Consider the following 15,005-nt stretch of genomic DNA (forward strand, 5'->3'; position numbering starts at 1 on the left):
GTAATGTGGTCCTGCAGAAAAACATCTCCCAAAAGTCTACTGTGGAGGCTTATACGTAGCAGCAAAATTAACTGCTACAGTAGAAATCTATGTGATGTTGTGGAGGCACGGTAAGATAATGATCATTCCCACCTGGGAGCAGCAGGGGGTGGGAGGTGTCAAAAAATGTTTTCAGGGAGGGAAACTGAATACAGTGGTTGCCTGGTTGGGCATTGGTAAAGGAAGGAGAGATGGGAAGCCTCAGGAGGACCTTTCTATTTCTGCTGTATGTTCCACACCTCCTCCCATTTACAACACTATTTGGCACACAGCAGGCGTCAATGAATATTTGATTAGTTAATTAATTTTAAATTAATTAATATATGCACCACGATATAAAGCCTTGAACAAAGCAGGCTTCCAATAACAATGCCATTATGATGAAGTTTAAAAATTTTACTTAAAAGCATTATTCACGTTATATTAATAACTTCTTTGATTAAGTATTTTCTTTCTTTTTTTTTTTTTTTTTTTGAGACAGAGTCTCACTCTGTTGCCTGGGCTAGAGTGCCGTGGCGTCAGCCTAGCTCACAACAACCTCAAACTCCTGGGCTCAAGCAATCCTCCTGCCTCAGCCTCCTGAGTAGCTGGGACTACAGGCATGTGCCACCATGCCCGGCTAATTTTTTCTACATATATATTTTTAGTTGTCCAGATAATTCTTTTCTATTTTTAGTAGAGACGGGGTCTCGCTCTTGCTCAGGCTGGTCTCGAACTCCTGACCTTGAGCGATCCACCAGCCTTGGCCTCCCAGAGTGCTAGGATTACAGGCGTGAGCCACTGTGCCCAGCCCGATTAAGTATTTTCTCAGTCAACTAGGTATTATATTAACAGTAGACTTGTGATCATGTGGGTAATTTGTATCATTTTTATTAAGAATGAAGAAATTCATGAATCAATGGTAGCAAAAGAAGGAAGTAAGTTGGGGAGGCATTTCAATATGAGGGAATAACAAAACAAAGATTTAAATAATATAGTCTGGAAAACAGAATATCCTAGAGCTAATGCATAAGAGTTAGGAAGAAAAAATAAGGCTCTGGAGGTTGGCAGAAGGCTGGGTTACAGTCCTTTCAAAAATATGGTCCCTTTGGGAGGCCAAGGTGGGAGAATCGCTTGAAGCCAGGAGTTCAAGACCAGATTAGCCTGAGCAACACAGTGAGACCCCATCTCCACAAAAACAAAAATAAAAAAATAAGCCTACCATGGTGGTACGTGCCTGAAGTCCCAGCTACTCTGGAGGCTGAGGCAGGGGGAATCACTTGAGCCCAGGACTTCGAGGCTGTAGTGAGCTAAGATCTTGTTACTGCACTCCAGCTTGAGTGCCTTAATCTTTTTAAATACAGCAATCCAGGCATTGTTATTAATTGGTTACAGTTTGGCCTATCCCCCTAGTTATCCAAAACCTGGTTGATGTGGGCATATAAAGTCTTGGCCCCTTCAACTCAGAACAACTCTGAAGGGTCATTTCACCTTCAGAGCTCTGCATGGAGTTCGCTGAAGCTTTCACTCAGATTGCATAGCAGTACAACTGCTCCCTTTGACCATCTTGTTTTCCTCCCTTCCCTTCCTTTCTGTGGGTGGTGATCCCAAGAACACTTCCCAAAAAAACTTCCTGTTACTAATCTCTACCTCAGAGTCTGTTTCCTGGGGAACCCAACCTGTGATACCATAGTTTTATTCACTCATTCACTGTTCCTAATTGGAAAGGAGTTATTTAATACATATCATGAAAAATAAAACTCAGTTATAATTAACATTATTGTTTTGGTCTACCCAATACTCTTTCTGTATCTTGGTAACATACTGCCCACTGGCCACAGAGGAATGTCCTATGCTAGGACAATCATAATACATCACCTTCCTAGCCACAGTGATGGATACAAGTAGTGTGCACATGACCAGGCTGGGACAATCATAATCCTTCCCTGATAATTTTTGTCCTGAAAGCTAGAAGAGAAAGCCCCCTTGCTTCTCAGATCATGGAAATGTTAAGATGTGACTCTAGGGATGCTGGGGACATATTTACTATCCATATGGAAAAGGACCCTCTGAAGTAGGAGAGAATAAAGCCAAGCAGAGGCGAGAAACAGAGAGTCCTACAAGCATCAAATCCCCTGTAGGTACCCTAGTTCCTGCTGCTCTTCCAATAATACTGTGAACTATCCCAGCATCCTTTTAATAATTTTTTTTCTTAAGCTAGTTTAAGTTGGGTTTTTCATTTATAATAGAAACATATCTTGCCTAACATACCTGTGTATTTTGTATTTCCATGAGCTGTCACCATCTCTAACCTAGTCCTACCCTATGTCTTAAATATTGAGGAATGGCTATGAAACAATCCACTCCTCTGCCCAATTCCAGCATGCCGAACTTGTTATGACTCAACTTATACTGAAGACAATATATGTCAAAATGTGTCGTAAGCTCAAGAAAGGGTCGGAAGGATTATATAAGAAAAATAAAGGAGGGGGAAGAGAAATAAACGACACAATTTTGCCTTTAAGAAGACTTCATTCAAATGCAAAATTCCTGTGATTCAATCTCACTTGCTATTCTAGAATAGATGTCTATCCACCAATTAAATCTTGAGCACTTACTTTTTTTTTTTTTGACAGAGTCTCACTGTGTTGCCCGGGCTGGACTGCCGTGGCGTCATCCTAGCTCACAGCAACCTCAAACTCCTGGGCTCAAGCAATCCTTCTGCCTCAGCCTCCCGAGTAGCTGGGACTACAGGCATGTGCCACCATGCCCGGCTAATTTTTTGTATATATTTTTAGTAGTCCGATTAATTTCATTCTATTTTTAGTAGAGACGGGGTCTCGCTCTTGCTCAGGCTGGTCTTGAACTCCTGAGCTCAAACAATCCACCCGCCTCGGCCTCCCAGAGTGCTAGGATTACAGGCGTGAGCCACCGCGCCCGGCCATAAATCTTAAAACATTATTTATCTATGATTATATTGCCTTTCCAGTTACATGTGTCAATGGAAAAAAAAGCCAACCTCTAAAATAATTTTAAAGAGATTTATTTACTCTGAGCCAAATTTGAGGACCTTGACCCAGTGCCACGCCCAAGAAGCCTTGAGCAAGTGGACTCGCTGTGGCTGGGTTACAGTTTGGTTTTATACATTTCAGGGAGACAGGAGTTACAGGTAAAGTCATAAATCAATACGTGGGAGGTATATATTAGTTTGGCCGGAAAAGGTGGGCCATCTCGAAGTGGGGGCTTACAGGTTATAAGTGGGTTTAAAGATTCTTTGACTTGTAATTGGTTAAAGGCATGAAGCTTTGTCTAAAGGCTTGGAATGTTTTAACATAAGGAGCTGTTTACCAGACATAAGCCACCTGACATATATTCATCGTGTAAATTGAGGACCTGCAGGTTTGTCTTGCATACTCTTAGGCCTGTTAATGGGTTACAAAGGATGTCCCCAAGAAGGGAGGGAGGCATGATGAGGCATGTCTGACCCCCCTCCTCCTGGCAGGCAATTTAGTTTTAGGATATTCCTTTGGCCACGAGGGGGTCCATTCAGTCAGCCAGTGGAGGGGTGAGCCTTAAGATTTTATTTTACTTCACACATGATTATACTTGTGTCTATACTTGATAACCTAAAAGATATCTCAAAAGATAAGAACTGGCTTTTTTAAAATAAATTTTTTATTTTAGAAGTTACAGATCTAGAGAAAAATTGTGAAAATAGATTTCTCATAGAACCTACACCCGGTTTGCCCTCTTACTACCATCTTACATTAGTATGATGCATTTGTCACAATTAATGAACCAGTATTGATACTGTAGGCGTGAGGGGAAACTCACCCTTTCCCTAGAAAGTTTGCTGAAACATCAACTCACAATTAAGGCAGATATATAAGAGAAAGGTTTATTTACTAATACCATGTGCATGGGGAGAATCACAAGGGTGGTTACCCAATAGCCGAATGAAGTTCAGATATTTTTATACATGCCTTTTAGAGGGGAGGGGGGGAAATGAGGAGTATAGGTAGATAAGGGGTTGCTAGGGAGGATGACTGGGTGGGGAAACAGACTGACTTATAAATTAACCTGAGAGACAGGTAGTATGTTTTAAATGATTTGGATTAGGTCTGGTTGCATTCTTGATCTTTTTTCCTGTAATATATTGAGATGACAGGGAAAGGAAGGGAAGTCAGTTGCCCTCTTTCTTCTTTTGATCTGGTCAGTCCTGTTTATGCAGATAAAGGGAAAGCCCCCTCCAGTGCTTTGGTGACCTTCGGGGGCCTGCAATTCAAAATATTCTTTATACCAAGGAGTCATATTTTGGGGTGAAATTTCCTGAGCTCCTTCAATATTTATCATTAACTAAAGTCCATACTTTATTCAGATTTCCTTAGTTTTTACCTAATATCCTTTTTCTGTTCCGGGATCCCACCCAGCATACCACATTACATTTAGTCATCATGTCCCCTTACACTTCTTTTGGCCATGAAAGTTTTTCAGATTTTCCTTGTTTTCAATGACCTTGATAGTTTTGAGGAGTACTGGCCAAGCATTTTGTAGAATGTCCCTCAATTGAGTTTTGTCTGATGTTTTTCTTATGATTAGACTGGGGTTATGAGTTTTTCAGAGGAAGACCACAGAGTGTTATAATCCTGACATCATATCAAGGATGTCAACATATTATCACTGTTGATATTAACCTTCATCACTTGGTTTAAGGAATTGCCTTTTACCTTAATTTGTTTAATGCCTAGCTCAGAAATATGTATAGGAGAGCACTTATATACTGTCTTGAAGCTATCTGGATTGGACTCAGAAAGAGGGAACCATCAAAGTAACAACGAAAAAAGAAATCCCCTGGGGAAGAGTAGAAAGAAGATTGGTCAGCCGTGTCATTTACTAGATGTATGACTTTGGGCAAGTTATTTCTGCTCATCTGTGAAATGGAATAATGGTACCAAATAGTTTTTAAGCATCTGTTGAGAAAATATATATGTATACATTTTATACAATATTATACTCTTCGATCTGTCAGAATCCCATAAAAAAATGAAAACACTCTTGGAAAAAGTAACATCTTAAGCAGTTAACATCACTTTATAGAATACTTTTCAACTGCTGGCTGAGCAGAGCAAGGCCAATATAAGCTGAGGAAAGGAGAGATGGAAGGCTCATTATTGCTAATCATTTCCCATTTTGCTTTGTTTCCTTTTGCCAAAGTCTGCTTGTCACCTGAGAGTGGAGGGGATTTCTTAGGTCTTCTGAAGCTAGAGCTCAAGTTTGACATGAAGTATTAATAATTTTAGGGTTGTTTTTCTGTACATGCATCTATGAGAAAGAAATCATAATTCCTTGAAGGTTCAATAATTTTTCCAGGCTGCTGTAGGATCATTAGGCATGTAACTATTTTTGAACTGGACAGGAAGCATACAATAATTATTCAAAGATAAGTTTTCCTGCCTCAAAATCATACTACTCTGATTTGAATACAAATACCGCAGTTTTTCCATTCTTGAAGTTTTATGCTCATTTCCATGAGCCTGAGGTCTGAAAAATAAACCTCCATCCTTTCCTTAAACAGGATAGAGCCAGTAACTTTTTATTTTTCTATGTATGAAAAAAGGAACCATGCAAAGAAAAACAAGAGGCGGGGCTTTCTCTGCATCGCTGAAATTAACATTGAACATATGGCAACAGTTAGCCTGCTATAATGCAAAGAGCAATGGTGTTTAGAGTCCAGTGATCTGGATTCAAGCCTAATTCTATTTCAAACAAGATATGGGACTTTGAGAAAGTTTCTGAACACCTTTGTGTCTTGGATTCCTCATCTGTAAAACTATACTGTTGATATTAGACTAGCCGCGCAAAAACAATTTGTAAGGGAGCTATTATTTCTAACCCAGAATGCATTCGTTGTCAGTAACAGTGCATTAGTTACCATTCATTGAGGACAGCTGCTGGACTTTCTCTTCAAAAGCCCAGTTGAAGCAAAAGAAGCGGTGCGTTTAAAACCAGGAGCCAACTACATTCCAAATTCTTTCGTTTGTGAAAGCAGGAACCTTGGAAACGAAGGTGGGACCACCCCTCTCAGTCCTAAAGCATGGTTCCTCCAGCTTTTCTCCGTAATGGTTGGGACACTGCTATTTTATAGTCTTTGTTGTTGCTGTTGTTTTCTTTCCACACCGTTAGCACAAACGAGAAAATTCCCTTCCAATGAAGCAAGTACAAAACCTTTCTAGGTGTGGGTTTCTGGCTGCAGCTCACCTACTGTTTTCCCTATTGTTCGGTCGCAGCCCCAGACGTCCCTCTTCGAGTCCAGCAGGTAATAGCAGCTAGGACTCCCAACCCAGGTGCAGGAGAAATCCCAAACCGCCAAAATTTACAGCATCCTACTCAACAGAGAAAACCCTCGCGCGATAAGACCGCAAGGGGGCTAGAGGAAGCCCACTTTCTCGCGAGAAGAGGGGATGCCAGCAGAAACTAGGAAATGGCCCCCTACGCGACCCGGTCCAGCCAGTGGGCGGGGCTAGGGTAAATCCACCCTCTTCCGGCTCCTTTCCCCGCCTCCCAACCCTGAGGTGTTGGGCTCGGGGTGCGGGCAGTTGGATTTTCCAGGTTCCCTTGGGCCGGCGCCGGGTCAGGTTCAAAGCCTTCGGAACCCGCTTTGGCCTGATTTCAGGAGGGGGGGCGGGGAGGGACCTGCGGCTTGCGGCCCCGCCCCCTTCTCCGGCTCGCCGGCGAGCGGATAAGCCCGCCTCCTCCTTCAGCCAGCCCTGGGGCCGTGTACCCCGGGCAACTCCAGCCGAGGCCTGAGCTTCTGCCTGCAGGTGTCGGCGGCGAGGCCCTAGGGTACAGCCGGTTCGGCCCCATGGTGGGTTTCGGGGCCAACCGGCGGGCTGGCCGCTTGCCCTCCCTTGTGCTGGTGGTGCTGCTGGTGGTGATCGTCATCCTTGCCTTCAACTACTGGAGCATCTCCTCCCGCCACGTCCTGCTTCAGGAGGAGGTGGCCGAGCTACAGGGCCAGGTCCAGCGCACCGAGGTGGCCCGCGGGCGTCTGGAGAAGCGCAATTCGGACCTCTTGCTCTTGGTGGACACGCACAAGAAACAGATCGACCAGAAGGAGGCTGACTACGGCCGCCTCAGCAGCCGGCTGCAGGCCAGGGAGGGCCTGGGGAAGAGATGCGAGGATGACAAGGTAAGAACGAGCTCTTTCTCCTTAACGCCCGTATTTTCTTTCATCTCCGGGGTGGGGGTTGTTTGTCCGCCAGCGGTTTCCTTATCCCTTTCAGGATTGCTGCCCTGGAGGCTCCCCTCATCGCCAGCAGCCCTGTTTCTGTCAGACTTTTCCCGGTTTATCAGTGCCACATTCTCTGGTCTCTGCCAGACAAAACTGACTATAAGTTCTTGGTTCTCAAGAGTGGCCTGTGTGTGGATGCCGCCTTTTTTCCAGACCCAGCTGCTGAGCTGGCAGTAGTAGTCGTCTGGCCTATGTATGTGGCCGCCGTCCGTTCACAGACACACAAATCTGGAGACTGCCGGGTTTGGTGTGGGTATTGTTGTCTCATCCTTATTCCGTGCACCCTGATTAATATTAATGTCTTTATTTAAAGAATGGGGCCTCTTCTAGTCACCATATATTTTTTAAGCAGTATGACTTTTAAAATCTCTGTAAGATGATGTATTATTAATTAAAGAATGAGATATTACTGCCTTTTTGTGATCAAAATGCTAAGATAGATGGGCCCTGGAACCATATATGAGCCACACTTGTGACTTGGACATAGTTGATCCATAATTATCTACTCAATTTGAATTGTTAATGGAATTAGCCAAAAGGGTAGAATCTAAAAATAAGTTCTAAGCAACAGAGTCACATGTCAGTGACCTCATTGAAAGAAATAAAATGAATTTCTGTATGATTAAGTAGCTATTAGGATTGGTGTGGGTTTTTTTGTTTTTGTATTTAAATTTGTCTTTTTTTAGAGACAGGGTCTCACTCTGTCCCCCAGGCTGTAATATAGTGGCGCAATCATAGTTCACTGCAACCTCCAACTCTTGGGCTCAAGTGATCCTCCTGTCTCAGCCTCCTGAGTAGCTAGGACTACAGGAATATGCTACCATGCCCGGCTAAGAGCTGGTGTTTTATGCAGATAGAAAGCCATACAAAGTTTTCAATCTAAAAAGTTTAACACTGAATTATAACTATACCTGCTACTAAATTGTCTTTGTTTTCACCAGCTTATTGGTGGCTATATTAATAAGTTTATGACCTATGCAACTTCTGTTGGTATAGTAGAGTTGTAAAATTTCTGGGTGGGATAGTAGATGCCTTTCTTTCTTGACCCTTCTTTGGTAATCTTCATATTTTTGTGTGTAAATTCCCATTATAATTACAGGTTTTTACTTTGCACATCAAAATCACTTATAGCAAATTATTATAAATCAAAATCTCTATGAATTCCCAACTTCCCTATTATCATCAGCCTCTACTTTGCTTCTTATTTCGCGAAAATTGAGGCCCTCAGTTAAGTGTTTCTCTGTAACCCCTCTTCACTATGATAGCCATCCTCTGAGAGGGGCAAGGGCTCAGTACATTTATGCACATACTACACACTGAACTCTGAAGACTAAAAAACTCTTGGGTGGAGTAGGTAGAAATCCATGAAATTTTGGAGTGTTAAAATGATGTCGTCGTATATAAGCATTACTATTCAAATCCTTCTCTCCAATCTCAAAGGAAAGATAAGTCTTTTCTAGTAATTAATACTCTGGATTCCATTTCTCCCATCTATTAGACTGTTATTTGTTTTTTGCTTTTGTTTTTTTAAAGAGACAGAATCTCACTATGTTGTCCAGGTTGGCTGCAAACTCTCAGCCTCAATCAATCCTCCACCTCAAGCTTCTTAGTAGGTGGGACTACAGGGTGCACCCTACCCATGCCTGGGTCCACTGGAGAGTTATTATCAGCCTTTTTCTGTTCATTTTCACTTTTTACCTTCAACCAGGTGTAGATGTCCCCTGTTCTAATTTTTTTATTCTTCTCCATATTCCCTTTGCCCAGTCAACCAATTTCTCTTTTTACTTTCACTGCTAAACTCAAATTATTAGTGGTCTATAAATGTTCTATCTGCTTCCTCTTTTTTCATCCCCATCCTTATCTTTTAAAATTCTGTCTGCTGTCCTTCTTTCTTCTCCTTTTCTGAAGCTATTCTCTTGAAGGTCACAAGTGGCAGTCTTCCTAGTCAAATCCAAAGAATATTTTTATTCTCATTGCGTTTAATCTCTCAGTAGTTTAGTCCTGTTGATTGTCTCTAGCTTTTTGGAAACTATCTCCTTTCTTGCTTCTGTAATATTTGATTCTCCAGATTCTCTTCCTACCTTCTTTATATTCTTTGCTTGGATTTTTTTTTTTTTCTTTCCAACCTCCTAATAATGGACTCTATTCTTGGGCCTTTGCTCTCCCCATACAGCAGTATTCCCCGAAGTGGTGTTAAACAGAATACTCTTCTTGGAATTGTTCATAGGTGGTCAGGAGTAAAAAGGAAAACCTTTTTGGAGGGAAATGTTAAGTGGAGGTCATCATGCCTGCTAGCACGTAAAGGCTCTGAGAAATCCATTAGTAAAGAAGCCGGTTTAGTTTTGTTTTGTTTAGTTTTGTTTAACTCAGTCTTTTTCAGTTTATTTTATCAGAGGTTACTGTTTTCATGGCCTACCTGTTATCATGGTTCAGAATAATGTAGCAAAGCACACTAGTTTGGGAAATATTGCGCTAGGTATTGTAACTACTCTTAAGTGTTTGGTTAGTATTCTATGCAGCTGGCTTACAAATCTATCTCTTACTTGTACGCCAGTTCTATATTTTGAGCTAGCTATAACATCTTTGTTGGGGAGCTTGTGAAGGTATGTTCTTGGCATTAATGAGGAGGCTCTGAGCTGTTTAATGGAAAGGGTAGTCTTGGTCTCTGTCTCTTCTTTATACCCCACATCCAGTTTCCTCTATCATTAACATGTTATATTAGCATGGTGCATTTGTCACATTAATGAACCAGTATTGATATATTATTATTAAAGTCTATATTTTATTCTAATTTTTTCAGTTTTTTCCTAATGTCCTTTTCCCTGTTGTAGGATCTCATCCAGGGTACCACATTACATTTAGTTATCATGTCTCCTTAAGTTTCTTTTCAGGCTTTCCTTGTTTTCCAGACTTTCTTTGTTTTTCATGACCTTGGCAGTTTTGAGGATTACTGAAAAGGTGTTTTGTAGAGTGTCCCTCAATTGGGATTTGTCTGATTCTTTCCTTAGGATTAGATTGGGGTTATGGTTTTTGGGAGAAAGACTGTGGAGATAAAGGGCAAATTTCATCACATCATATCAAGGGTACATGTTTCAAAATGACTTGTCACTGTTGATATTAACCTTGATCCCTGGCTTGAGGTAGTGCTTCTCATGTTTCTCCACTATAAAGTTACCCCCTTTTAAAAAAACTCCTTCTATACTGTATGCTTTGGAAGAAAGTCTTGTACAGCCTCACTTAATGAGTGAGTAGTTATGCTCTTTCTCCTTAAGGGCAGAGTACCTACATAAACTATCTGGAATTCTTCTGCATGGGAAATTTGTCTCTTCTCCTTCATTTATTAATTTATACAATCATTTATTTATATCAGTATGGACTCATGGATATTTATTTTATATTTTGGATTATAATCCAGTGTTGTTTTATATATTTTATTGCTCAAATTGTTCCGGCTCTGGCCAATGGGGAGCTCCCTCAGTTGACTTCTGTATCCCTTGCTTACTTTTATAGTGCCAAAAAGTACAGAGGATTTCCACATACCTCATACACAGTTTTTCCTTACTTTTTGGCACTATAAGATGCTCCAGGCTCATCTTCTGTATTTCCTGCTCTAGTCCTAGAGTCAACCATTTCTCCAAGGAGCCCTGGTTCCTTTTATTGGAGAATGATATTAGAAACCAGGTCTGGATGCTAGATATGCTGGTTGCTACTGTCAGACTATCTTTGGAAATCCAGGAATCCCTTCTCCAAAGGAATCAGAAAGGTGATATGTGACATCTTCCTATTTATTATGCTATTCTTCCATTTTCAATCTGTTACCTGAAATTCTTTAAGGGAGCTTGAAATTGCCCCCGTCAGTGTCCAGGGAAGTAAGAAACAAGCCCCACTTCTCTGGAATTCCCCCAAATTTACCTTATTTTTTGTCTTCCCTCTAAAGAGTTTTAGCCTGGAGGGGTATATTGTTTGCTTGGGCTGCCATAACACACTACCACAGACCAGGTGGCTTAAACAACAGAAATTTGTTTTCTCACAGTTCTGAAGGTTGGAAGTCCAAGATGAAGGTGCGAGCAGGGTTGGTTTCCTCTGAGGCCTCTATCCTTGGCTTGCAGATAGATGGCTGCCTTCTTGCTGCTTTATCTTCATCCCTCTGTGCATGTGCATCCCTAATATCTTGTCCTCTTATAAGGACATCAGTCATGTTGGATTAGGGCCCCACACTAATGGCCTCATTGTAACTTAATCACCTCTTTGAAGACCTTATCTCCAAATATGATTGCATTCTGAGGCCCTAGGGGTTAGGACTTCAACATATGAATTGGGGGGGAACACAATTCAGCCTGTAATAGGGGAGATCTATGACACACATGCACACACACACCACATACTGCCTTTTTCTTCCTTCTTTCTATGTGAAAAGTCCTTTCTTTTATTTTGGGGGTATAGAGTATTTCTCTTATCCTAACTTGGATTCTTTTTTATTTTAATTTATTTAGAGATGAGGTCTTGCTATGTTGCCCAGACTGGAGTGCAATGGCTATTCACAGGTGTGATCATAGTGTACTACAGCAGTGATCTTCCTGGTTCAGCCTCCTGAGTAGCTGGGACGACAGGTGCGAGCTACCGGAACCAGGCTCCTAACTTGGATTCTTGCTACCTGTAGCTTATGCTAAAGCTATGTGGTCCAGGTGGCCCAAGTTAAGCTTGTGATTGATAAAAGGAGCTGTTAGAATGTAGAAAAAGTCCTCCTCAGGTCTGGCATGTTGGCTGACGCCTGTAATCCTAGCACTTTGGGAGGCTGAGAAGGGAGGATTGCTTGAGGCCAGTTTAGACCAGCCTGGGCATCATATGGAAACTTTGTCTCTACACAAAAAAATTTAAAAACTGGCTAGGTGTGGTGGTGTGCACCTGTAGTCCCCAACTACTCAGGGGGCTGAGGCAGGAGGATTTCTTGAGCCCAGGAGTTTGAGATTGTAGTGACCTATGATGATGCTACTGCACTCTAGCCCAGGCAAGACCCTGTCTCAAAAAAAAGAAAAAATTCTCGTCAAAATTGTCATAGGACAAACATGCACACACATAATGAGTCAGTTTTGAGATTTGCAGCTGAACGATAAATGACCTTTTTTCCCTTTAACAACTCTAATCCTCCCTGAGGCAGTGTATACTTTAGTTGAGTAGTGAAAAGGTCATGTGCCAGAAAGGAGGATGGGAAAGCATATTATATATTTTTTTCCCCAAAAAATATCTTCATTATGTGTGTATGTGTATATAAGACTCATATACATACCAAATATGTATTTGTAAAAACTCTGGCACATAGTAGATGTTCACTGTGGATTCAATTCCTGACTCTGCTATTTAGCAATGTATAACCTTGGGCAAATTACTTAACTTCTCCATGCCTCAGTTTCCTCATTTGTAAATCAAGGACCATTGTAATAATCTCTCTCATTTTTGTCAAGTTTAAATGAGTAAATTCATGAAAATTCTTAAAACAGCACCTACTATATAGTAAAAAAATTTTGATAAATGTTGTATTAGCTGTTACTATTATATAGCTACTTCCTTATTTCTGTCCTACCTTTTCTCCAGGATGGGGCTCTGTCTGTGTTCCTGCCCGAGATCCGGTCCCAGCTCTAGCCTTCCTACCTTGCCCTTTGCTCCTGGATATCTGACTTTTTTTTTTTTTTTTTTAATTTCCTGGTCCATTTCCAATTACTTAGTTGACTCCTCCCATAGTTGTTTTAGCTGACTCTCTACAGCCTGCCCATTTCTCTGTAATTTGAGGACCAGCCTTCTACAGTTCTAATATGCAGCACATGATAATTCCTGACTTTGCTTTTGCCTCACCAGCCATAATCTGGCCAAGTTCTATCTGTAATTTAATTGCTACCTCAAATTATTCATATATCATATAAAACTGACAACTTCTCTCCAAATTATTAATATATCCCTTTCTTATCTTCTTGGTCCCCATGATGTGATTGCCCCCATAAGTGATGCCCATGGAACCATTATTAAGACTGAAGTTAGAAATTTTGGTGTTATCTTTGGCTCCTTTAGCATGTTATATTGAGTAATTCAACATTCAGAAGAGTTACTTGATCAAATTGAGTTAAAAAAAAATTACTCTGGCTGCAGAATAGAGAATTTAGTAGCTTCCTAACTAGTGTCCTTGCCGTGGTCTCCATTTCTTTTAGTCAGTTGTTCTTCCCTTAAGCAAACCTTATCTTCCTCAAACCTTATTTTCGGAGTGGTTGTACCACTTACTGATTCAAGTCAGAATTCTGCTTTCTAATCTTTCAGGTCTTCCTTTGTCTCCTACTATCTCCTAACCCAAATTGTGTTCCAGACTAGTTGTTTTGCTTATGTCTCCCCACTTGCCTTTCTGTGTTATATTAATTCCTGTTTCTGTGCCTTTGTTCCTGAAGTTTGATTCTTAGCCTCTTGCCTCTTTTTTGTGTCTTTATTCTACTAATCTTTTATCCAGCTTCTGATCAATGTCTACCCTGAAGCCCCCTGGGACTTTTGATCTGGAGAATGCTTTTCCTACCTTATACATAATTTACATTTAATGTTTGAACCTCACTAACTTATTTTGTTCAGTTTTTACTAATAGCTTCTGATGTGCTAACTTTGTCTTCTCAACAAAATTTTAAGTTCCTTGAGATAAGAGTATGTTTTACATTTTTTCCTGTGGGTTCATGGTAGTTCTTAGTGCTGATACAAAACATTGTGGGTTGATGTGTATTCCTGAATAAGAAATGTTGAAGTTCTAACCCCCTGTGAATGTTACCTGATTTGGGAATAGGTGCTTAGCAGATGTAATCAAGTTAAAATGAAGTCATATTGAATTAGGATAAGGCCTTATAAATGTACTTGTAAGTCCTTTTAAGAAGAGAAAACAATCTTCCTTTCGGCTATAACCAACATCTTCCAGTAATTCGCCAAAATGATGAACACGAAAGGAAAGAGGAGAGACACCTGATATATTAATGTGTTCCCTAGGTGTTTTAGAAAACATGGAGTTGTTCCTTTGACCACATACACTCAAATCTACAAGAAAGGTGATATTGTAGACATCAAAGGAATGGGTACTGTTCAAAAAGCAATGCCCCACAAGTTACCAATGCAAAACTTGAAGAGTCTAGGTAACACACTCTAGTGTTACCTAGCATGCTGTTGGCATTGTTGTAAACAAACAAGGGCAAGATTCTTGCCAAGAGAATTAGTGGGGGTATTGGGCATATTAAGCACTCTAAGAGCCAAGATAGCTTCCTGAAAATGTGAAGGAAAATGATCAGAAAAAGAAGGAAGCCAAAGAGAAAGGTACCTAGATTCAACTGAAGCACCAGCCTGCTTTACCCAGAGCTGCACACTTTGTGAGAACCAGTGAAAAGGAATCTGAGCTGCTAGAATCTGTTCCCTATGAATTCATGGTATAACAGGTGTGAAAAAATAAAAGACCTCTGGACTATTAAAAAAAAAAAAGAAGAGAGAGAAAACAGAGTGGAGAATGCCAGGTGAAGACACAAAGACACATTGGGAAGACGGAGTGGAAGATGGAGGCAGAAATAGTTTTGTTTTCACAAGTTAAGGAATGCTTGAAGGCTGTCAGAAGGTAGAAGGATCCTCCCCCTAGAGCCTCCAGTGGGAGCAAAGCTTTGCCAACACTTTGATTTTGGACTTCTAGCCT

The 15,005-nt window shown here is 41.0% G+C and overlaps 1 protein-coding gene across 2 annotated transcripts in view; it reads left to right on the forward strand.

Annotated features, from left to right (window-relative positions):
• Positions 1 to 6,474: 6,474 nt before the first annotated feature.
• The window catches only part of CASC4 (cancer susceptibility candidate 4), a 146,509-nt gene continuing 137,978 nt past the window's right edge, over positions 6,475 to 15,005 (forward strand). For both annotated transcript variants that reach the window (XM_012649435.1, XM_012649436.1), the window contains exon 1: positions 6,475 to 7,207. In XM_012649435.1, the coding sequence (XP_012504889.1) occupies positions 6,881 to 7,207 (327 nt within the window). In that variant the 5' untranslated portion in view covers positions 6,475 to 6,880. The remainder of the gene's footprint in view (positions 7,208 to 15,005) is intronic.

Source organism: Propithecus coquereli, unplaced genomic scaffold (assembly GCF_000956105.1).
Source record: "Propithecus coquereli isolate 6110/MARCELLA unplaced genomic scaffold, Pcoq_1.0 Scaffold3, whole genome shotgun sequence".
In the NCBI taxonomy this organism is placed as follows: Eukaryota; Metazoa; Chordata; class Mammalia; order Primates; family Indriidae; genus Propithecus; species Propithecus coquereli.